This window comes from Theropithecus gelada, chromosome 3, assembly GCF_003255815.1.
Source record: "Theropithecus gelada isolate Dixy chromosome 3, Tgel_1.0, whole genome shotgun sequence".
NCBI lineage: Eukaryota > Metazoa > Chordata > Mammalia > Primates > Cercopithecidae > Theropithecus > Theropithecus gelada.
In genome coordinates this window covers 164,115,571-164,140,374 of record NC_037670.1, presented here as the reverse complement: position 1 = coordinate 164,140,374, position 24,804 = coordinate 164,115,571, and the positions used below count along the sequence as shown (strand labels likewise).

The 24,804-nt window shown below is 42.4% G+C and overlaps 1 protein-coding gene across 2 annotated transcripts in view; it reads left to right on the top strand.

The window, feature by feature from the left end:
• HIPK2 (homeodomain interacting protein kinase 2) overlaps positions 1-24,804 on the top strand; it is a 217,843-nt gene that overhangs the window by 158,058 nt on the left and 34,981 nt on the right. The window contains exons 8-12 of one of the 2 annotated variants that reach the window (XM_025378478.1): positions 6,197-6,323; positions 7,287-7,408; positions 16,436-16,578; positions 20,066-20,245; positions 24,014-24,295. In XM_025378478.1, coding sequence (XP_025234263.1) covers positions 6,197-6,323; positions 7,287-7,408; positions 16,436-16,578; positions 20,066-20,245; positions 24,014-24,295 — 854 coding nt within the window. Of the gene's footprint in view, positions 1-6,115; positions 6,324-7,286; positions 7,409-16,435; positions 16,579-20,065; positions 20,246-24,013; positions 24,296-24,804 lie in introns of both variants that reach the window. The other variant, XM_025378477.1, reaches the window with a different exon arrangement.

Here is a 24,804-nt window from a genome sequence, read left to right as displayed (position 1 = left end):
GACCTCGGGCCCCATTGACAGGTCCCAGAAAGGACTGGTGAGGGGCATTCTCTCTGAGAGGGTTCCCCTTACTGCTTTCCTCTGACCTGATGTGAGAATAGGGGGAAGGGGGTGCTATGATCTTTTTATGCCTGATATCTGCCTCATAAAGAATTCCAGAACTGGCCAGGCACAGTGGCTCATGCCTATAATCCCAGCACTTTGGGAGTCAGGGTAGGAGGATCACTTAAAGCCAGGAAGTTCAAGACTACCCTGGGCAACACAGTGAGACCCCGTCTCTACAAAAAATACAAAAAGTAGCTGGGTGTGGTGGTGCATGCCTATAGTCTCAGCTACTCAGGAGGCAGAGGTAGGATAATTGACTTGAGCCCAGGACTTCAGGGCTGCAGTGAACTATGATTATGTCATTGCATTCCAGCCTAGGGGACAGAGTGAGACCCCGTCTCAGAAAACAAAGAAAAAGATCATGGAAACATGGATTTAATCTAAAAAAAAAATAAAAATTCTAGAACTGGGAAGGACTCAGGGAATCACCCAGTTCAGGCCCTTCCCCTCATCCCCACATGGCTGGATCTACCTGATCTCCTTTTGGGACAGATAAAACCTGTCCTTTCTCCGAGTCATGGAGAAAATCAGTTCATCAGCCTGTCACCAGAATCCAGCAGCTGGAACTAAATGGGATCAGGAAGCTAAGGTTTTCTTCCCCAGATTTCCAGGAAATTGGCAGAACGAGCAGCTAACATACTGCTTGAAACCTGGATGACACCCAGGCAATATTTATTGAATGGATAATCTCCAAGTCCGAGCTGAGACTGCCTCTAGTGTCTAAGAAACTGTAACTCCTACTCCCATGTTTCAGTCTTCCTAGTTCCCCCAAAGAAAGGTCCCCAGATTTTTGGTCTTAATGTCAATCTGGAATGACAAGACTTCTGTGTGGATGTGTGTGTACCTGAAATGTGAATACCTTATGTCCATTCTTTTTAAAAGGTGCCTCCTGTCACTGAAGAGTCAGTGCCACCTGCATTTCAGCCCCTTCCCTTCTCACCCTTTTTCCCTAGGCCATCCTTGTGGCACATTGCCCTGCTCAGGCCTAGCTTTTCTTCCCAGCCTGCCATCTCCCTTTGCCCAAATTCTAGGAGAGGCCACCTGGAATCTGCTGCCCCCTGGGGGCCGTTTGCATTCCTGAAGCTCTCCTTAGGGTGAAAGAGCTGTTGGGAGTCCGAAAACAAACCTTGCCAAGCCCTAAGGCTAAGGCATCCATAGCCAGACCTGTGAGCTTCTTGACAAAAATCAGCATGGTTTTGTTCATTACCTCCTTGAAGATATTTGTTTTTCCCACCAGCCCTCATGAGACACCTGATCTTAACTCCCTAACCCCAAACTACCTGTCCCCATCTGCCATCTGCCCCATCAGGTATCAAAGGCATCTGAGAAATAGGAGGAAGGAGCACCCCTCTAATGCAGGCGTCATGTCAGGTGGAGTCTCCCCAGCAGGCTGTCCTTCCCATGGATATCTTTCTGCTGGGCTGGAGAACTGTGGTCCCTGACCAGACCGGGGGGGCCACCGCCATCTTGCTGGTCATATGACAGCCAGCAATCCACTCCAAAGAGTGTCACAAAGGCTCTGCAAAACTAAAAGGGTTTCTCATCAAAAGGCAGTTGTCAAATAAGAACACCCCTCTTCTCCACAGCACTGAGACCATCCAGATCTGGCTTGGGACTGGGGTAAAGTAGAAGTAGCTGGTAACTTAGTGTAATGGTTGGGCCAGAGTTGTGGGTAAGGGAAAATGACATCCCACAAAAGCAAAGGGTCCAAGAACAGGATTTCCATTCTCTTGCATTACATTCTACTCCCTACTTTTGAATACATCAAAAAAAAAAATTACTCAGGACACACCTAGCCTTAAGTTCTAAGGCATGCTTTCCCTCCACTGATAATGTTGTTAATAAATAACATCATTACTAATAGCTAACATTTATTATGTGCCAGGCTCTACTAAGCGCACCATAACTCTTAATCCTCCCAGCAACGTTGTGAGATAGGTTTTATTATTATCATTTCCATTTTAGAGGAGGAAACTGAGGCACAGAGTGATTAATTCTCTTACCCAAGGCCCTTCCTTGTTCATGAGAGATGATCTTGGGCTTTACACCAGCTATCTGACTTCAGAGTCTGGACTCTTAAAATATACATACACAGCAGCATAAGTAAGCCTTAAGTAAGTCTTATGAAGGTCCCCAAATGCCTTTCCTAGATGATGTCTGCTCTTTAAATCCAAAAAGCCTTCTTTTGTTCATTGCTGGTTCTAGTAGCTTGCTTTCTACATGAGCTCCTTGGAGCTGTTTGCCCATTTAGATATTTAGAAGCAATAAAATATATGCATAGTTTTCTGTTAGAAGTTGAAGGACGTTAAACTACTTAAAGAATTTCTTGCTGCCTTTAACATATATCCAGTAGACTAACCAAAGAACCATTTCCCAAATGATCATGAATCTACAATCCTTTATTTCTCAAGGAAGCTGGGTCAATAATTCATAACCCCTTATGTCTCAGGGCAGCTGACTTCCTCTGCTTTCTAAAACTTTCAGGTTACCTAGTTGGTAACATATTGAATAATAAGTCTTCTCTTAGCTATTCCTTGTTTATCATGTGTGTCAGCCACTTCTCTAATATTTCCGTGGAATTCTATTATTTGGACCTAGTCTTCTACCAAGAATTTGAATTTGGGTTTATAGACCAAGCTCAAACCCCTTCTTTCTGGAACCATTTGAAACATCTACTAAAACTGCTTCCAGGAATCACTTCTTTCATTTTTGGAAAACCTGTGTCATCAGTAAACTTGCTTTTTCACCAGGCACAGTGGTGCACACCTGTAATCCTAGCTATTTGGAAGGCTGAAGTGGGAGGACCACTTGAGTCAGGAGTTCAAGTCCAGCCAGGGCAACATAGCAAGACCCCAGTCTCTAATTTTTTTTAACTTGCTTTTTCTTGTTATTACTATTTGTCAGCTGCAAGAGCTCTTCCCAGTTCTCTGTGTGCTCCTCTCTGGCAATGATAGGCTAGTTACCTTTCTGAGAGCTACAGGAAGATATACAGAAGTAGAAAACTTTTTGTTGCCCTCACATGGGCTTCTTCAACTGGTCCTTAAGCAGGATTAGAAACTGGGGGAAAACCTTATGCATGTCTGATGGTCACACTGGAGACTGTGCCATTTGTCCTTGAGTCTACAAAGAACTGGAAGATTCAGCCGCTCAAGGAGCTTATGGTCTCCATGGTGAGACAGGCTGAAGCAAAAAGAAAAAGCATTCTTGAAACTCTCCTTAGGGTGAAAGAGCTGTTGGGAGTCTGAAAACAAACCCTGCCCAGCCCTAAAGCTATCCATAGCCAGACCTGTAAGCTTCATTAATCAAAATGTAGAATAGCATGCACTAGGGGCCAGGTAGACGAACAGATTATGTGTTACAGAATCGAAAGGAAGGAGAGCCCACTGCAGGCTGGGGGAAAACACCACTAAGACACAGCCCCTCCCTCCCAGGAGACTTTAGGCTGGAAAGACCAACTGTACTGTAAGGCAGATTGTGACAGGAGCTGGGCTAGAAGGCTATATTGTACTGTGTGATAGCCAAGGAAGGAGCAATTCATTTCCATTAATGGTGTCTGAAAGGCTTTCACAATGGGGCATATGGGACCCAGGTTAGGCCTTAAAGCACAGAGGCTTGGAGAGAATGCTGTGGGTCAGAGAACTTGTATGAGGGGAAAGGCCTGTGCTCACAGTATGCTTGGAAAACAATAAGTAAACTAATCTTGGTGTCAGAAGAGTGAGGGGCAGAGGGAAATAAGTCTAGAAGGTAAGGTTGGCCAAACCAGGGAACACAGGGCATGCCAGACCAAGGCGCATACCATGTTCATCAAGCCGTAATTGGGACTTTGGAGCAGGGGTGCTGACATGCACAAAGGTGTCTTTTGGAAAGCATGATCTAGCCTCTGTGCTCAAGAAGGCCGGAAGGGAAGTAGAGACCAGAACATTTCTAGTCAGGGCCTTACAGGTCCCAGGCGCCAGGAAGTCGCAACTGAAAAGAGTCAGTGGGTTCCAGGGACATCAGGAAGGAAGCAGCAGGAGCAGTGGCTGGCAAGAAGGTAGAACCACTGAGCACAAGTTTGGGAACCTAGAGGATACAGGTCCCTGGACCCCCAGCAGGGACACCCACAGGGGCTAAGGGCTGGGGGAGTCTAGATATGAGCAGACCACGGGGAATGTGGAGGGTTGAGGGGGAAGAAGCCTCCGGAAGAGATCGTGATATGGAGAAAACAGGAAATACAAGTCATGTCATCTGACAAAACACAGACACTGATGTGCACATATGTGCACACATGTCCCAAGCAGACTATGCGATGCTGCAAAAGCACACCCACTTTAAAACATGTGGCTTTGGCCGGGCGCGGTGACTCACACCTATAATCCTAGCACTTTGGGAGGCCGAGGCGGGTGGATCACGAGGTCAGGAGATCAAGACCATGGTGAAACCCCGTCTCTACTAAAAATACAAAAAAAATTAGCTGGGCGCAGTGGCGGGTGCCTGTAGTCCCAGCTACTCGGGAGGCTGAGGCAGGAGAATGGCGTGAACCCAGGAGGCGGAGCTTGCAGTGAGCCGAGATCGCGCCACTGCACTCCAGCCTGGGCTACAGAGCAAGACTCCGTCTCAAAAAAAAAAAAAAACGTGGCTTAAAATCAGAGATCTGTGCCACTCAATTTCATGATTATTTTCAAACAAATCAATTTGCTTTGCAATGAAATTTAGCACAAAATCTTTCTAAGTATAGAAAACATATGTAAAATAAGACTTTGTCCTTTTTATCAAATGTGACATACATACACACCCTACTTGAAAGTCTATTTGTGTCCAAGATATCTTCATGGTTTCTGCCTCCATATTCCCTGGTCCTTGCAACTTCTAGAGGCAAAACCTCTTGTAGACAGTGCTGAACGTGAAACCACTGGTAACCTCCACTTACTTTGCTAAAGGATCAGTATGAAGGCTAAGATGGGGGAAACGGGAGAATTCCAAAGTTAGAATTTGTTTTCCTTCTACAGCCTCATTTTACATGCAAGTTCAGTCTCAAGTGATGTCTCTTTCTGAAGGAGAAAGGCGAGAGGACATAATGTCAGTGGCTTGTGTTTGTCAAAGCCACCTCCATTTCAGTTATCTGAACTCACCAGCATCTTTTCTATCTGCCAGGCTTCATCACTGCATACCAGCATGAATGCATGGGATTCAGACACAAAGCCCAGGCTCAGCATGTCCCTCTCCCTCTCTGCATACGTCTCCTGCACTTCTCTTAGCAGTAACCTGCTTTGCAGCCATCTAAGGACATCTATAAACAGTACTGCCCGTAGACCTGAGCCCATCCTCGGCCCTGCTCTCTGCCTGTTGCATGTGCTTCTGTGCCAAGCTCTGGGTACCTGAGAGCATAGTTCTTTAGGGCCTGCAAGAGCCTCCCCCTAGATTTGTCCTCCCACATGTGGACTGCACCCACCAGGCCCGAGGGGAGTGTGAGCAGAGCTTGAACGTGCAGGCTGGCAGGTCCAGGCACTCAAAGCCCATCGTGTTGTGGGATGGAATGGGGCTCGGCAGAGAGAAGGAGGGCAAGGTCCAGCGCTCTCCCCGTCACCATGCGCCAGCACAGAACCCAAGGAATCCCAGAGTCCTCAACTCACGCCTGGTCTTCCGGGTGATTGAGAAGGTGTTTTTGTCAAAATGAAAAGGCAGAACATTTTATTAAACAGGTTTCTAGCTTTATTTTTAGGCTTTTGAGCATTTAGACCTATGGTAGCAGACATCCATGTGTCCTCTTGTCCGGTCCCCACAAATGTCAGGAGGAGGTCTGAATGTGAACACCAAGGTGACTGTCTCTCGTGCCTTCAGGGACCTGCTTTTCCCTGTGACTTTCAGCTGTGTTTCCACTCCTCTCTGCTTCTGCCTTTTTGCTCTTAGTTTTTGTTGGTTGGTTCTTCTTTGAGTTCATTTATTTGATTTAGATTCGTGTCTCCCAACATACCACCTCCCTCATTTTTTATTTTTGTTTATTTTTGTTTAATCCCCATCACTCCTTTAGGCTCCCTCCTCTACCAGTGCCACTGTTTCCTTAGCCAATCCCGAAGTCTCCATACTAAACTACCCATCTACACTCTACCAGCCCTCAGCGGCATCCATGGCTGCAGTGGCCCAGCGGAGCATGCCCCTGCAGACAGGAACAGCCCAGATTTGTGCCCGGCCTGACCCGTTCCAGCAAGCTCTCATCGTGTGTCCCCCCGGCTTCCAAGGTAAGGTCAAGCAGCCACAGCCCCTCACCTGCTCCTTACAGAATGGCCTCTGGGGCTTCGGCACCTGCAGTTTTCTGTCACGCTCATTTTCATGGAGAAAGGCCCTCCTCATTTCTTCCAGTGAGAGCGCTGGTATCACTGAACTTGAGGGCTCCTCTCCTACTGTGGCCAACCTACAAACAATAGGGCTTATGCCTCAGCACCAAGTCAATTCATTGTGACTCTCACACCTGCCAGGGACTGTGTCCCTGGCCAGCTGTCTGTAAATAAGTACATTGTTTGTGCTTTCATTGTTATGCTGATGTCAGCTCTTGCTTTTCCTTGCATGAAATATCCTCTGTGTGGGTTATCTATAGAAAACTGCCAATCTCTGACAGCCAATGTAGTCCCAGCTCCCATGAAGAATATCAATCAGTCTGAAAAGTACTTCCCTGGAACCCCTCCTCAAAACGATTCTTTGGCCATGACCCCAGCACTTCTCTTCTGTAGACTCTTAAGAAGCTAAACTGTGCACTTTGTTACAATTTACCCAGAAAGCTTAAGAATTTATTTTTGCAAGCCTCATGGTGTAAACTGTGTGGTTATAGTCAATGCAATTCCAAATGGGTTCATACGTCTCCCCAACACCCTTTATTTTGACATACACAAGTACATCTTGATGGTCAGAAGTCCTTGTTTTCCTGTTGTAATCTGTCAGCATAACTGTCCTACTTTTGGCCTCACAGCCTCCTTAATTTGACCTTCTAGCCTTTGAAAACATTCAAGATGTCAGGAGGAGTTTTGTTTTTTAATTCGTTAGAAGCTAAGGGGAGACTTCCCAAGGACCAGGCAATACCTGGTTATTGTCGGTGACCACTGCAAAGGGAAGCTGAAAGATGACGTAGCTGGCTAGGAAGGTTTTCTTCATCCAGCAGTTCACAGCCTCTCAGCTAACCCTTCTCTCCCTCACACTGTCTGGAACAGGCTTGCAGGCCTCTCCCTCTAAGCACGCTGGCTACTCGGTGCGAATGGAAAATGCAGTTCCCATCGTCACTCAAGCTCCAGGAGCTCAGCCTCTTCAGATCCAACCAGGTCTGCTTGCCCAGGTAATTCTTTCTCCTTTATTATTACTGGTATTACCATCACCCATGCTAATGTTGTTCACAAAAGATATATCTTTCCACTCCCTCTCTCCCTAGTAATGAGTTAGGTGCTTCTAGTCATTGGAATGTATCTGTAATATTGTAAATGGTCCCCAAGTGAATTACCTTCCTAAGTATCTGCTTACAATTCCAAGAAGAAATTTAGATACAGGGAGAGTCTGGGGAAATTATTATTATTCTATCTTTGAAATGCAAATTAATCTGGGAGACCTAGGTTTTAATCCTAACTGCTAGTAACTTGTCTATGACCTAAGGCAAGTCAGTTAATATCTCTTTGCCTCAAATTTCTTTCTTGTAAAATAGAAATGAGTTTTTAGAGCCAAAAGGAGCCTTGGCGATTATCCTCTCATTTTATAGTTGAAAAACCAGGCTCAAGGTAACTGTAAGCTGGAACCTTCCTTATCTATCCATGTAGGTGCTTTGATGGTAGAATGAGATGGCAGAGATGAAAAATGGTTGAAAATTTGTAAAGTGTTATGTAAACATAAGGTAACAGTAGTGATGCAGTGATAACAGTAACAATCCTTAATGACACTTGAACCCTAATAACAAATGCATCATCGTTATACCAGGGCACTTTACAGTTGTTAATTGATTTAATCCCCACAATGCCACAGTATTTGTCTCCATTTGACAAACAGGGAAACTGAAGCAGAATAACTTGCTCATCAGAGTTACACAACAATTAGGTAACAGAACCAGGACACACACCCGATAAGCCTGATGCCAGCATCTGTATTTCAACCACCAAAAGCCACTACTTTTGTATAATCATTTCTACTATTGAGTAGCTTGACCTTAATGTTATTAGTTTAGAAGCAACTTTATTTTTAAATAAGATAGGTTCACAAAGTCTTTTCCCAAAGACACTATTTGCTCTGTCTTGTTAAATGGAAGTTGTTTTTGTTGTTGTTTAGTTTTTATGTAATCAAATTGCATAGGTTTGTTCTGCACTCTCTTCTATTCCATGGGCTTCTCTAATATCCTGTTGTCTTAACCATTGTAACTTTAATCTGTCCTGGTATCTAGTAGGGAAGCCCTGTTCCCATAGAGTTCTTCAAATTTTCCTTGTCTGTTCTTGTCCCTTCACGTTTTCATGTGAATTTTAACATCACTCTTTCATAAGAATTTTAGTTCCAGAAACAAAAAATCTGCTTTATATTTATTGGATATACATTGAATTTATATTTACTTCAGGAACAACTGACATCTTTAAACATGTAAGTCATTTTTATCCATGAACATGGTATAACACTCTGTAATGGGTGTGGTGGTGCACACCTGTAGTCCCAGGCCTGTAGTCTCAGCTACTCAGGAGGCTGAGATGAGAGGATCACTTGAGCCCAGGAGTTCAAGGCCAGCCTGGGCAACATAGTGAGACCCCATCTCTACAAAAAAATTTAAAAATTAGCTGGACATGGTGGCACATGCCTATAGTCCCAGATACACAGGAGGCTGAGGCAAAAGGATCACTTGAGCCCAGGAGTTTGAAGCTGCAGTGAGCTATGATCACATCATTGCACTCCAGGGTGGGCAACAGGGTAAGACCCTGTCTGTTTAAAAAAAAAAAAAAAAGAATTGATAGAAACACTTTATCATGTTTAAGTTTTGTAATGAATATTGAATTATATCAAATGTTCTTTCTGTATTTATTAAGACACTCATATGCTTTTTGTTCCTTATCTACTAATGGGACAAGTCATATTAATATATTTTGTAATATTAAATTACCCTTTTATTTATGAGATAAACCCCATTTGCTCATGTGCTTGATATGGTATGCTTTTTAATATTGGATTCAGTTTATAAATACTGTAGTTAGTATTTTTATATCTATGTTCATAAGTGAAAAATGGCATATAATTTTCCTTTTTATAAAATCCTCATCTGATTTGAGTACAAGGTTACACCGGGCTCATAAACTATCTTCTTGTTGTTGTTACCCACACGAGTGGGTTTGGTCACTTGACAGGTACCACCCCAATGACCACAGCCAAGGAGTATTTAGCAAGGGGGTTTTATTACCTGTAACAAGTAAGGAGAACACTGGAGATAGTTCCCAAAGCAGTGTCTCTGAGCGAAGGGCTGGGTCAGGTTTTATAAGCATAGGGTAATGAGGCATAATCTGATTGGATTTTGCAACGAATTGATATGAGAGGCATGATCTGACTGGATCCTGCCATGCGGTGATGCCAGAGCTCGATCTGATTGGATCCTGGATCCTGCCATGTGGTGTCCATTTCTAAATTCCATCCACTCGCCTCAATCCAGGCACTTAGGTTCTGCCTGTGGTTGCATACCTGGTTCATCTGGGCATGCTTAGGTTATGTGACCTTTAACCTGTGGATCCATGGCAAATGAAAAACAGCTCACAACTTTGTTACACAGAAGTTGAACCAGACTGCTGTGGTTACATTATTATCCATTCTGTTTTCCAGAACAGTTTGTTGAAGATTGATATTAAGCATTCTTCATCTCTGTGCTTCTGTCCAGAATGACACTGTGCAACACCAGTGACTGGTAGCACACAAAGTTTTGTCTTATTGAAAGTTTGTAAACAGAGAACCTTTTGTATTTAAAACAGGCCTTCTCTTCCTTCCTCTCTCTCCAGTGGGTCCTTGTAGCTTCCTTTTATTTGCATAGTTCAGTAGCCGGGAGTTCAGAAAAGGCCTAGATACAGTAGCGGGGAGTTCAGAAAAGGCCTAGATAGATCAGAGAAAGAACTACAGCTCAGTCCAGGGGCAAAAAAGCTTGTTCATACTTTATCTGAGTGGCAAAAATCCACACTAGTCTGCCAGTGCTCCACCTTTGTGAGCCCAAATCTACAGAACTCGCATGTACTTTTAAAGGATAATTACAGATCTTTTTTATATTTGCATACTTAACCCTAGTAAGCCAGGAACCATCTCTGAAAGAAATAATAATTAGCATCTCTTATTAGCTAAAATAGGGATTCTTCATTGTTCAGTTTGGTGGAACCAGTAGCCTCAGCAGTCAGAATTTGTTTCAGTCTTTTAATAGTAGCAGGGGAGAACTTTACCTTTTGCTTCCTTGAAAGAGGGTCCCTAGAGTTTTGTAAATCTCCAAGTAGATTTAACCTAAAGCTGTAATTAGGAAAGTGAGCAAAAAATATATGTGTAAGGATTTTAATTGCTACTGTGTTTATAACTGAGATTGTTGGAAGAAACTTGAACGTTCGTCAGTAGGGGATTGGTTAAATAAGTTGATGCATACATAAAATAGAACACCATGTAGCCATTAAAAGAACATGGTAGACCTATGTGTCTTGACATGCAGAGATTTCTAAGATATATTAAGTGAAAAAAATCCTTCCCTATCCAGTATCATGTTGTGTCTTTTTGTCTGTTGCTTTTTATTTTTCTCTCCGCTTGTCACTTAATCCATGCCAATATGTTAGCCTGTTGAGATGGGCTCTCTCCTAGATATTTTTAAATGTTCCCTTCAAAGGACAAAAATAAGTTAATTTATAAAACCCTTATGGTGGCTATAAAAAAGCAACAATTAAGCATTTAAACTGAAGCCTTCATTTTCCTACGGTTAAATTTCTAGGCACCAGGCAGAGGCATTCCAAATACTATTATTTGACATAAATGTATTCAAAAAGTTGACATTGTTCTTTTTCTCTAAATATTGAAAATCTTTTAAAGGATTTTACTTGTGAACACTTAGAGATGGAATCTTTGAATCCACTCCTCATATTAACTTCATTTTCTTTGCCCTTTTCCTCCCCACCTCCCAGCAGCATCACATAAAACTTTCAGGGCAGCGAGCCTCTGTGGGGCACCCAGAGGATGTGTGCATGGCAGGTGGAAATGGTAATCATTCTGCTTATGTCAGTGATATGGGAGTGATCTTTGTGGATCACCTTGCAACAAAAGCTTTTTTGGTACTGCCTAAAAGGAGCTGTCATCTCCATCCTCACAAGCCCCACGCCACAGCTAGCATCTTGGCCACCAACAGAAATTGTGAATGAGCAGGTAATAGTGGAGAGATGGGAAGCACAGTTCTTGATTGAGACAGTATTGAATTTATCTCACTTGTCAAATGGCAGGATCTAAAATCTCCTTTGACTGGCAGCGTTAGAGAAGAAATTCAGAAATGCCAGGTCACTGTAGACTCTACCCTTTCCATGAAGTGTTTTGCATTCTTCTAGCCAATCAGATCATATCACCTGAACCTCTTTATTTTTTACTTACTTACTTTATTTTTTGGGTTCATATTTGACCAACTGAACCTTTAAATACTTCCCTAAAAACAAACTGTTATCTTGAACCCTTTAAACTGTTCAAAATACAAAACTTTAATGTTTCTCACCCTTTAAACTGTTTAAAATACAAAACTTTAATGTTTCCTCTGATAACATTTTCAGCAACCAGTCTTTGCTACATTGTTCTGCTGTCTGCCTCTCTCTTGACTGGCACCTGATATTGTTAGAGAATAAAGAAGACTTGTTCATGCCACCTTTATGCAGTTAACCACCAATGCCTGATCCTCAATAGGGGCCATTATTTTTGTGTATTATCAGCACAAGGAGAGGTAGTATACTGGCTGAAAGCATGGGCGCTGGAATTAGGTTGCCCACATTCAGATGGTTGCCTCACCACTGTATGGCTGTGTGACTTTGGGGAAGTTATTTTTGAAATTTAAATTTAATTCCTTTTCAAAGTAATACATGTACATAATTTTTAAAAGTACATAATTTAAAAAATTTTTAATACCATAAGCTTATAGGAAAATTATAGTCCTCTGCTCTATCCCATCCTTAATGTCTACTCCCCATAACAATATATATATTATTACATTATATATGTATATATGTGTGTGTATATATACACACATACATATTATCCCTGTTATATATATTATATATATAATATATATTATTCCTGAAAGTTTATATATATACACACACACACACACATATACACATACACACACACACATTTTTTTTGAGACATAATCTTGCTCTGCCACCAGGCTGGAATGCAGTGGTATAATCTCAGCCCACTGTAACCTCCGCCTCCTGAGTTCAAGCAATTTTCGTGCCTCAGCTTTCCGAGTAGCTGGGATTACAGGCATGTGCCACCATGCCCCGGCTAATTTTTTTGCATTTTTCGTAGAGACTAGGTTTTACCATGTTGGCCAGGCTGGTCTCAAACTCCCGGCATCAAGTGATCCCCCTGCCTTGGCCTCCCAAAGTGCTGGGATTACAGGTGTGAGCCACTGTGCCCTGCCCATAACAATAATTTTTAACTTAACTGTTTAATCTGTTCTTTAACTCTTTGTTTCTAAATAACATGTTTAGACTGCTTTTTATGGATTTTTTTCCATTTTAAGTATTATCCATTGACTTCCTATTAAGGAAGATGAAGATTTAGCTTTCTAACCCACTGCCATCCCCATAACACACACACAGTTTCTCTCCTGTTCCTCTTTTCACTCACTCTTTTCTCCTATTCCTCCCACATAATTTTGATTCAACTACTTTTTAATATTTACGTAATTATCAATATTATATAAGATTATTCTCAGTTGAGCCTTATAATATACCATGATTATGTTTCCTTTCTTAAACATCTTTTTGTTTTTCCTAGAGTTAATGATTGCCTCATTTTTCCCATTGGGTTAGTTTTCTATATATCTCATTATACAGCCCCAAACCCTTCCAGAGCTATAAAAGGTTTATATGTTTGCTGTGTTGCTGTGTTTGAGCATACTTATCTCAGTATATTATTTTTTCTTTCTCTGAAAGCTTTTAAGACTTTTTCCTCATCCACATTGGACTCACATTTCATGACTACATGCCTTCTTTTGGATCTTTTTTCTTACATTGTCCTGAACACCCTATTTGCTCTTTTAATCTGGATTTTTTTTTCCTTTGATTATTTCTTTCCCTCCATTTTCTCTGTTTCTCCTTTGCAGTATTCTTATTAATTGAGTGTTGGTACTTCTAAATTGATCTTCTGATTTTCTTATCTTTTTTTCCCCTCTATTTCCTGTTTATCTTCTGTCTGCACTACTTTCTAAGAGATTTCTTAAACTTTTTAAAAACCTTCTTTTGAATGGTTAATTTCTGTTGTCATAGTTCTCATTTCCAAGAGTTTGTTCTCTGCTCCCTCCCCACCAAAAAAGAGCATGTTCTCTGAATATAGATAATGATTCTTTATATGATCTTGTTTCGTAGATATATTTTTTAACTCTGCACGGCATTAATTATAGATTTTAGAAAATTTTCTTCTGATTCCCACACTGTTTTTGTTTCCTCTTTCTTTTGTTTGCTTATTTTATTCTCTTTAGGTTAGAAGCTTCCTTTACTGTCTGGTGTTCATTAGCTATTCATTCCTATTTAAAACTAAAGCACTAAAAAACTAATTGGAAAGCTGGAGGGCAGGGTAGAGACTATTGAATGTGGGCTTCTCTATAGGCTGAAAAGAGGCAAGTCCAGCATTTTCACTGGCAGATCCCCTGATCCTTAAATGTCATATCTGTAGTTATTTTCTCTTGGACTAGTCATTTCCCCTAGAGAGAATCCTCTAGCCTCCTGCTTTGGGGCGGGGAGTGGAGGGTGGTATAAGCATGTACACCAAGAATCTGGGAACTAAGGGGAAATGAAGACCTGACCTGAGATTTCTTCAGTCTGTTAATTCACTTAGTAATTGTCCATCAGTTTTTGAGCTTCTAAAATGTTATTAATGGTGATTGCCTCTCTCCTACTCTCTTTGCCCTTATGAATCTGTATTTTTTATTCCTTTACTATCATTTTAGTTGAGTGTAAAGAAGGCAATAAATGTGTATGTTTGATTTACCATATTTCTGGGCAAGTTATTAATATTTAACCTCTCTGTGTCTCACTTTATTAATCTGAGAAATGGAAGAAAATAACAGTCCCTACCTCACAGAACTGGTGTTAAGAAGTCAGAAAAAAAAGAAGTAGTCAGAAACCCATTTATGACTTAACTCTGTGTTTGGCACACAGTATGCATTAAGAAATGTTCGCTGCATTCTTGGTAGTATAAATTATAGAAATGTCTGATGAAGTGTTGTCACAAATGAGCCAAGCATATCAATCAGTGAAATAAGTCAAAAACAGTCTTTCTACCCCATCTCTTTGAGGTAAAATGTTAATATCCATTTCAGGGAAATAGAAGAAAAATGATAACCTTAGCTTGATATCAAGATTTATTTTTTTAAATGACATCAGTTAAAACTAATGCTTTTCATGAGATCTGAAATGAGTTCCAATTGGCTAAGTCAGTAGAAACCTTACAGCAAACGAAATTGTTATTCATTTAATATTTGGAATTTGCAACTGTTTTAATCAATTAATTATGTTTCTGTATTCTGTGAATTAAGTAAACCTGAAATACAATTAACTGTAGTTAATAGCCTTTGTGGAGTTGCTTCTTTCATTTTATCAACAGTTATTAAGCACTCTTGGTATGAGCTGTGGTCCCTGAGCTTTCTGCCTATATCAAAAGCAAACAAACAGTATCAGAAACATCAAAGAGATCTCACTGGGCCTCAGGTGCAACATGAAAATAATGGAATAGGTGAACTGGTCCACTCAGCTCTCAAATGTGATTCTATCATTTTTATAAGCATCAATATTTTTTAAGCCCTGACTCAAATCCGTAATCCATTTCCAGAAGTGCTTATTTGTACATATAAAACACCCACATTGAGCACATGCACAGTCTGTGAACACTGCATTCGATAAATTACCCAATGTTAGTCACATCCACTCTGATAGAAAGAGAGGTAGCTAAGATATCAAACCTTTAAATATTTGATCTGTCCAAAAGGTATTTTACCTTAGTGACTATCCTTTAAGTGTCCAACTTTAGGCAGTGGTATTCAGTCTGAATCATCTAATGACCAAAGACAAGCAGAAATAGTGATCGTGGATAAAAAGAGCTTAAAACACAACATACACACACACACACACACACACCAGTGAATCTATCAAGGAAGAATTACAAACGTTCATTTTAGATTTCTTAGAAAAATTAGATTCAAGCAGTGACTTCCACCTGTCTCTCATTTTTGCTTTGAGAAATCAAAGTAATTCTCAATTATGCTATAGTCACAGCTAAGAATTTTACTTCATACTTGCTTGCTCTCAGATGTAGGTTCCAGATATTTGGTGATCTTAGAATTGTGTAAACTTAGATTCAGAAGATTCACAAGCTGGAACCTAGATTCTAATTGATAAATCAAAGGTAAAATGTTAAATAAATAATACTAGGCAGAAAGCTTCTTGAGGGCCAGCAGTCACCCTCATCTAGCCCAACTCAACTACCCTAATCCCCTGTACATGGTTGTGGGACAGAACAAGTAAATAAATAATAAACTTTCAGAAACTTCAAGCATTGCTCATTAGAGCAAATTTATAAAGAAATCATTCTTCAACATGAATGAATCCCTTCCATACAGATGTGTCCCTGTACTTAATTATCTTGTACTTAGTTCATATATGTTTTTTTTTTTTTTTTTGAGACAGAGTCTCGCTCTGTTGCCCAGGCTGAAGTGTGGTGGCGCCATCTCAGTTCACTGCAAGCTCCACCTCCCGGGTTCATGCCATTCTCCTGCCTTAGCCTCCCGAGTAGCTGGGACTACAGGCGCCCGCCACCACGCCCAGCTAATTTTTTGTATTTTTAGTAGAAACGGAGTTTCACCATGTTAGCCAGGATGGTCTGGATCTCCTGACCTCGTGATCCACCCGCCTCAGCCTCCCAAAGTGCTGGGATTACAGGCATGAACCACCACGCCCGGCCTATATGTTCATTGTTTATCTCCCTTACTTTAGTTTTTGAGGCCAGAGACCAGGCCCTCACTCTCACACCCATAAGAATGTCTAGCACAACCACAGGCACAGAATAAGTGCGGATTCATGCAAATCAATTATGTGATTAGCAAACATGGTCATTGCACATGTCCTGTGTTCTACAGCAGGCTTGGCCAAGTGGGACCCAGCAGATCTTGCTTCCCCCAGCATGGCAGCAGCTGACTGGAGTGGCCACCCACACATCAGTGCAGCACGCCACCGTCATTCCTGAGACCATGGCAGGCACCCAGCAGTTGGCGGACTGGAGGTAAGCAGGAAACCCCTCTAGGGTGAGTGGGTGTGTCTGGGATGAGAGGCATGTCCACTGCAAACACAGGGCTGCCAGGCCGGCCTATACTTGAATTCTCTGGTTTGTAGAGAGCTTTTTAAAGCTTTTAAAAATATTGTGTGGACTATGAGTGCAGTGTAACAGGAAGCAATTTTTAAATAATATACCAGGATACAAGAAAACCTGCTTCATTAATTTATGCTCAGTTGTCATTCCCATCCAGAATTCAGTTATATCATTTAATCATCAGTGTAATTCACCAGACTTGGTTCTGGATGATGTTTGGTAGTTTCTCAGAATTAACTTCCACATTCAGAAAACAAAGGTCTGTCACCAGTGAAAGAATGCAGAAGAGGGTCCCCAAAGCCCTAAGCAATTCTAGAAAGTGTTCTGAAGATGTTTGAGATGGGGGTACTCTAGAGTCTATCTGACCTCCCAGGGGAAGGTTTGACAGAATGGGGTTTATTTGGAAGGGTAAATGCTGGCATATTTGCTGAGTGTGCCTCTTCAGTTAATAGGCATATCTTACAGATTAGAGGCTACTTCCCACACACCCGAGAGGCATCCACCTGCCTGCCTGCCAGCACTGCATACCCCCTGCATCTGTTTCCAGAACTCTTCCCTGTCCAACTCATGATTTCCTCACAGATGCACTCCTCTGTTATTTTTATGGCTAGATACCCTTGTACCTTCCCCCCAACACCACCACAATGACCCCCTTCACCAGTGCAGAGCCAAATGGCAGCCCTCCAAGTTGTCCCCAACTCCTCACGGCCCTTTTGGGCTATCTCTCATTCTGCACGAATATCAGGGCAGGTCACTTCCCTCAACCCCCTGACAGCCTCCATATCACCCAGGGAGCCTCCCACAGTTCTTATTCTGACCTACACGGCTATTGTGAATTAAGATCTCTCAGAGAAAAGTAGAAAGGTGGTGATATAAGCCCCCAGTCAGACCCCTACTGCAGCTTCCTCCATTCCTCCACTTCATTTTCTGCCTAGTACAGAGTATCTGGGCCTTTCCCCACAGTCCCACTCACTTCCCCACTGGCAACACCTTCATGCCACCACTGCACTCCAGCCTGGACGACAGAGTGAGACTCCATCTCAAACAGCATAGAGCTGAGTTCAATCCTGGCTCTGCATGACCTGGGGCAAGTTAACCTTTATGCACCTCAGTTTCTTCTTCAATAAAGGGATAGTAATGCCTACTTCACAGGATAGTTGGGAGGTTTAAATTGAGATAAAATACAAAGCACTTGGCCTATATTTAACATGTACCATCGCAGTGCCTGGTACATGACAGGCATTAAATAAACCTGTCATCTTCCCTCCCCACTATCACATCGGCCCATGCTCAGCAAGATCGCCTTTCCTCCTCCAGTTCATTAGGAGCAGCCAAGTGGAAAGCTGTCTGACCAACTGGGTTTTTTTTTCCCTCGCCCCTTTTTCTCCTAAAAGACCACACGCATAACATATTCCTATTTTCCCCCTTTGTCTTTCAGCATTTATAGCTCATCTAATTTCAGAAATACACATACACTTACTAATTCCTACGTATTTCTTATTCCTCCTCCCTCCTTCCTTTCTTTTTGACATCTCTTACCTACTGACCACAGAAGACATCCAAAGCCAGCATACTCTCTTCCTGGTCTCTCTCCATGTCTTGTGTGAGCCAAAGAATATCTATTATTGTGGATAGATATCTAATATCTAATATCTATAAGAAACAGAGGTACCAGTGCTGGGCCTGACTCAAAGGAGAAGGAATGCCATCTGTCTATGGGAGAAAGAGCTACAACAAAATAAAGAAGCCATAATATCAGTTTCTTGGCTCACGTCTGTAATCCCAGCACTTTGGGAAGCCGAGGCAGGCAGATCACCTGAGGTCAGGAGTTTGAGACCAGCCTGACCAGCATGGCCAAACCCTGTCTCTACTAAAAAATACAAAAATTAGCCAGGCGTGGCAGTGCACACCAGTAATCCCAGCTACTCAGGAGGCTGAGGCAGGAGAATCGCTTGAACCCAGGAGGCAGAGGTTGCAGTGAGCTGTGATCGTACCACTGCACTCCAGCTTGGGCAACAGAGTGAGACTCCATCTCAAAAAAGAAAAAAGCCGTAATGAGTTTCTAAAGTCCATGTAAATGCCCAGAAGACGCTATCAAAATCCCTACAAAAGTATTCATCTACTTCTTTTTTTTTCCTATTCATCCTTTTCCCCATGTTGCAACAATAGATTCTTATAATTTTTTTAAATTCAAATGAATTATCCTTTAGCTCTGAATTTTATTATGTGTTAAATGAGCTCTTAATGGGCAAATCTCTGAGTCAGTCACCACCTTTAACATTTCTGTGGGAAAACAAGGCTTTGAGCTTCATACAACCCAGATTATAAGAATTTTGAAACATAACCCATTTTTAGGATGAGGGCTGCCAGTATTTCTATCATGACTTATTAATTTTGATTTAATACCAACTTTATACTTGTCTAGTCAACCTTCAGTTAATCTAATTGTTCATTCAGCAAGCGTGTAATTAATTGATCAGCTTCTACATGCCTGAGCATTGTTCTAGCCACTGAGGTAATTCAAAAGAACGTTAACACTTCCTAACACCAGAAGCATATGGCTCCCAGGCTTCAAAGTTTGTTTTTCACGTAAAGTACAATTTCTTCATTAATAAAATGGTATTGCTAAGATATCCTGCCTTCATCACAGAGTGGAATAAAATAACCCATTGATGACACTTTGTAAATTCCACTTTTTCTTCATTTAAAAATTATTTTTATAAAATTAAGGTGAAACTTTTTTTTTTTTTTTTTTTTGAGACAGTGTCTTGCTCTGTCACCCAGGCTGGAGTGCAGTGGCACTATCTCGGCTCACTGCGGCCTCTGCCTCCCAGGCTTAAGTGATCCTGCCACCTCTGCCTCCCAAGTAGCTGGGCCCATAGGTGCACACCACCATGCCCGGCTAATTTTTTCTATTTCTGGTAGAAAGGGGGTTTTGCCATGTTGCCCAGGCTCGTCTCGAACTCTTGAGCTCAAACCATCAGCCTGCCTTGGTCTCCCAGAGTGCTGGGATTACAAGCGTGAGCCACCATGCCTGGCCTGTAAATTCTAAAATAAAATATTGTTCAGGATAATCACCTACGTGCTCAGGGACTTTAAAAGTTGGAGGAAATATTTATCTCCTGTCCCTAGAACTTAAAAACTCAGAGCCAGTGCACTTGGCATTCTTCCCACTTGAAAGTCCTCTTTCTCACTCACAACCAGTTGTGTTTCTCCTACTCCTTATGAGTAGAAGAAACCCACTCGATGAGCACACATGGCCAGGCTCATCCCTTTAGCCGCGAAACAGCTAGTGAAATAACCAACTGCAGTCAGTGTTTAACTGGGGAGGAAGCTTGATCTTCAGAGGAGCTCAGTTTTTAGAAGACCTCTAAGGCACCTTGTCCCGGCTCCCTTTCAGGAACACGCATGCTCACGGAAGCCATTACAATCCCATCATGCAGCAGCCTGCGCTATTGACCGGTCATGTGACCCTTCCAGCAGCCCAGCCCTTAAATGTGGGTGTGGCCCACGTGATGCGGCAGCAGCCAACCAGCACCACCTCCTCCCGGAAGAGTAAGCAGCACCAGTCATCTGTGAGGTAGGTGGTGAGAGCCACCCTAGGGAAGAGAAATCCCAGGAGATGTGAGTGCTAAAGAAACGTAGTTTAGGATTAGGGAGTATCAGCACCCACTCTGAACATGGGACAGTTGCATGGGACGGGGGCACTCCTCTTCCTGCAGTGGTTAGCAAAACATCCCGTACCACATGGACTGGCCTAGGGTTTGCAGGAAGCACTTGGTTTAAGACCGTGGTAATAGTGTAGGGGTGGATGCAACGGAATCTTGCAGTGGGCAAGAGAGATTGGGCTTAACTCCATACAGTATGGGCAAGTGAAAATTTACAGCCAAGGCGGGGTTGGAGAGTGTCGGTGGATGGGAAGTTACTAAGAGGAAGCATCAGTGGTAAGGGAGATTCTGCCTAAGCTGACCTAACAGGACTCTTGCTAATGACAGGCCCAGGTGATCAGACATCACACCTGGAGGCTGAGGAACCTAATCAGATATCAAGGGTGATCAGATATCAAGGATGGTGGGTTCTTGCTAAACTGACTGCTGAGCAGGGTTTTTTGCCAAAAGGAGATTGTACAGCAGAGTGCACAGTTAGACCTAGGAGAAGCTTCACAAGCCTGGCTAAAGTTTGGTGAAGCAAATGATCTTTTGTCACTTTCTACTTGTCCAGAGAACACTCAGCCTCACCTGAAGTTTCATTTTGGAAACGATTTACCATAATACTTGTTTAAAAATGTTTTAAAATGTTGAAGGTGTTAAAAAATGTTTTAAAAATACTAAAGAAATGTGCTTTCTTTGTATCTAAGATCAGAAGTTTAACTCATGTAGCACCTTGCTTAAATATAAGCAATAGCTTGTTTAATACCAGACACTAACCAGCAGAACACGAATCTTTCCCATTCCCTTTAAATCCATTCTCATCTCAGTGAACACTTTAAAAAATCAAGGTCAACAAAAGACTGCATGCTGTATGATTCCATTTATATGGCATTTTGGAAAAGGCAAAACATAGAGACAGAGATCGGATCAGGGCTTGCCAGAGACCAGTAGGAGAGGAGGAGATTGCGAAGAAGCCAGAGGGAAAAAGCTCTAAGTCTGGATTGTAGTAGGGGGTTATGACTGTGCATTTGTCAAAACTCATCAAACACTTCAAAGGGAGAAATGTTACTCTATGTCAGTTATACCTTAATAAACCTAACTTGTTAAAAAATAGAGATTTCCAAGCCAGACAGAGAGAGTGAGAGAGAGATCGTGTGACTACAGGATTGCTCCTACATCTCTTCCTAATGGCACAGCTTTGAGGTGCTTAATTGCTTATTTGTGATAAGTTAATCAAGAGAAGTCCGGTTTACAAAATGTCTAGTGGTTTTGGTTTTTTGCTTCCTCATATAACCGGATACCAGAAACTAGGCCTTCTTCTTTTCATTCTCATTCAAAAATTCATCCAAGGGCTGAAGTTGTCATCCTTCAAGATTCCTTTTTTGGGTGTTTCTGACGACTCAGGAAAATTTATCTCAGATCATTGGCAGCTTTCCAGAACGCTTTTGTGTGGCAGCCTTGTGACAGCTCACCCATGTCATTATTAGACTGGGTGGCAACAAAGTCCACTGTCTCGATCCTCATGGGCTGTCATGCCCAGCAAGGTCACATGGAACACTAGTCTGTCCCAGGACTGAGCGTAGCATCTTTGTGGTTCACCTTGGCTGAGTAGGGGCAGTAAGAACCCTTAGCCTCCCAAGCTGTTTAGCAAGTCCCTCCTTTTTGTCTACTCACCACCCAGCTGGCCTCACGAAGGCTCATTGCCAGTGCATTTCAAGATCGATATAATTATAGTGAAAGTTATGTATTTGCTTATTTTTAAGACCAATGCCTTAGGCAAAACAGTCTGAAAGAACAGTAGTCTCTCCCTTGTTGGTGATGTGGCCAGGCGTACTTTTCCTCAACAATGCCAAGTGGAGATATTAAAACCATTGGTAGTGAAAAACATAATCTTAAAATCGTAATGTATTAGCAACAACAAATACATAGATTTATAGTAAGTACAAACAATGGTACAATCTTACCAGTGAAACGTATTACCAGTCCCTAGGAAGGAGCAAGCAATGTATCTGGCACTAGCTAGATAGAAAAATAAATCCACCTTTATTGAATTACTTTCATTTTACTGCCATCCCTTTAGCTAGAAGGTGCTAGAATCTCTAAAGACATATAAAAGTCTGAGTTTCGTTATACATTGGCGTTAGTCCCTCACTGCATAGATACTACAGGTTGAGCATCCCTAATCCAGAAATGCAAAATTTTCCCCAAATTCAGAACTTTTTGAGGATTGACATGATGCCATAAGTGGAAAATTCCACACCTGACATGTGGTCTCAGTCAAAACTTTGTTTCATGCACAAAATTATTTTAAAATAATGTATAAAATGACCTCAGGCTATGTGTATAAGGTGTATATGAAACAGAAGACTTTTGTATTTAGACTTGGGTTTCATCCCCAAGATATCTCATTATGTATATGCAGATATTCCAAAATCTGAAAAAAACAAAAATCCAAAACACTTCTGGACCAAGCATTTCAGATAAAGATGTTCAACCTGTGCCAGAGTCAGTGAGGATCTAATGGGGAGGGGAGAAAGTATTTTTCCCCTAAAGTTACCAAAAATCACATTGGTTAATTTAGTAAGGAATTTCAAGTTGATCAAAATTAAGATTAAAAGGTCTCTTTTTAAGAGTGCTTTTTCCTCTTACACTTTTCCAAATTTTCTATTACAATTTAGACTGAGCCTGCCATGAGGCTCCACGAGACAAAATCCAGAAAAATCATTTTTAAGGTTTTTAGCAATTATATGCACACAGATATTTTTGATGGTCATGTTCTTTTTCCAGAGGAGGAAAGAAGGAAAACTGAACCATTAGTCACCAAGGTTAGGTCCTTTAGATCCTGAAACTCTTGGCCGGGTGCAGTGGCTCACGCCTGTAATCCCAGCACTTTGGGAGGCCGAGGCGGGCGGATCACGAGGTCAGGAGATCGAGACCATCCTGGCTAACACCGTGAAACCCGTCTCTACTAAAAATACAAAAGATTAGCCGGGCGAGGTGGCGGGTGCCTGTAGTCCCAGCTACTCGGGAGGCTGAGGCAGGAGATTGGCGTGAACCCGGGAGGCGGAGGTTGCAGTGAGCTGAGATCGTGCCACTGCACTCCAGCCTGGGCGACAGAACGAGACTCTGTCTCAAAAATAAAATAAAATAAAATAAAATAAAATAAAATAAAATAAATAGATCCTGAAACTCTTAAGGAATAAATGTTTCAGTAGAATAACCATTAGCAAGGAAACCAAAGCTTGATGTGGCAAACACCAGTTCTTCCACCACCCCCAAAACAAGACTTAAGTACCTTTGAAGGGATGACACAAGACAGAGCTCAGAAGTAGGGCCTTGACCCTGAAGGCAAGGGACTGTGTTGGAGCAAACACAATTGGAATCCTGGCATGACATCTGCTCCTACAAGACCTATAGAGACTGGGGCACAAGAGCCCCCTCCCTGCTCCGAAAGCCCTGGCTGCTCCCTTTGTCCTGCTGGGAGCAGGCATGTAGATCCAAACCAGAGCCCAGAGAAGGCCTGTGTAGCTGCTCACTGAATGATCCCATTCCCAGTCACAGATGGAGACTCATTGTCCAGCCGCTGACTTGTTTTACAGAGATTTGGCAAAGCAGGTGTTTCTAGGCAATTGGGCTCCTTCGAAGGACTTGTGGGGCCTGACCTTCCTCTGTGTGCGAGTGTGGTTTTCTCATTACAGAAATGTCTCCACCTGTGAGGTGTCCTCCTCTCAGGCCATCAGCTCCCCACAGCGATCCAAGCGTGTCAAGGAGAACACACCTCCCCGCTGCGCCATGGTGCACAGTAGCCCGGCCTGCAGCACCTCGGTCACCTGTGGGTGGGGCGACGTGGCCTCCAGCACCACCCGGGAGCGGCAGCGGCAGACAATTGTCATTCCCGACACCCCCAGCCCCACGGTCAGCGTCATCACCATCAGCAGTGACACAGACGAGGAGGAGGAACAGAAACACGCCCCCACCAGGTGAGGCGGTGCCACTTTAGCCTTCCAGGAAGGAGCCGGGAGGGTTTGCATTGTGTGTGGATCTGACCATCTTCCATCATCAAACATAAGGATCCCTCTCTTCTGACCCCTAAAGTTTGGTTTTGCCATCTACTGTGGTCCTAAAGTTATTTCAAGAGAATGTCAAACAGGTTTCCCATAATTGTTTAAGACCAAAATAATGTTGAATCACTTTGGTCTTAAAAAATAATTATAGGCCCTATACATTTGGGGAACTTGAGACCATAAAAATCGGGCACACAATGCCAGTGTATTTCATCCTCTGTAAGTTTAAAAGTCTCTGCCTCAAGCTAGTGAATTTATTCCCAGTTGGTCAGGATACTTCTCTGACATTGCCTTGGCTCACTCAGAATACGAAGTAATTGTCCAATTAATCAGAAATTTCCCTGTGTCTGATTAACCTAATCTTTCAAAATTGCCAGTTGGCTCTTCACCCAGAGAGCATTACTGTTTATCCCAAAGTAATAATA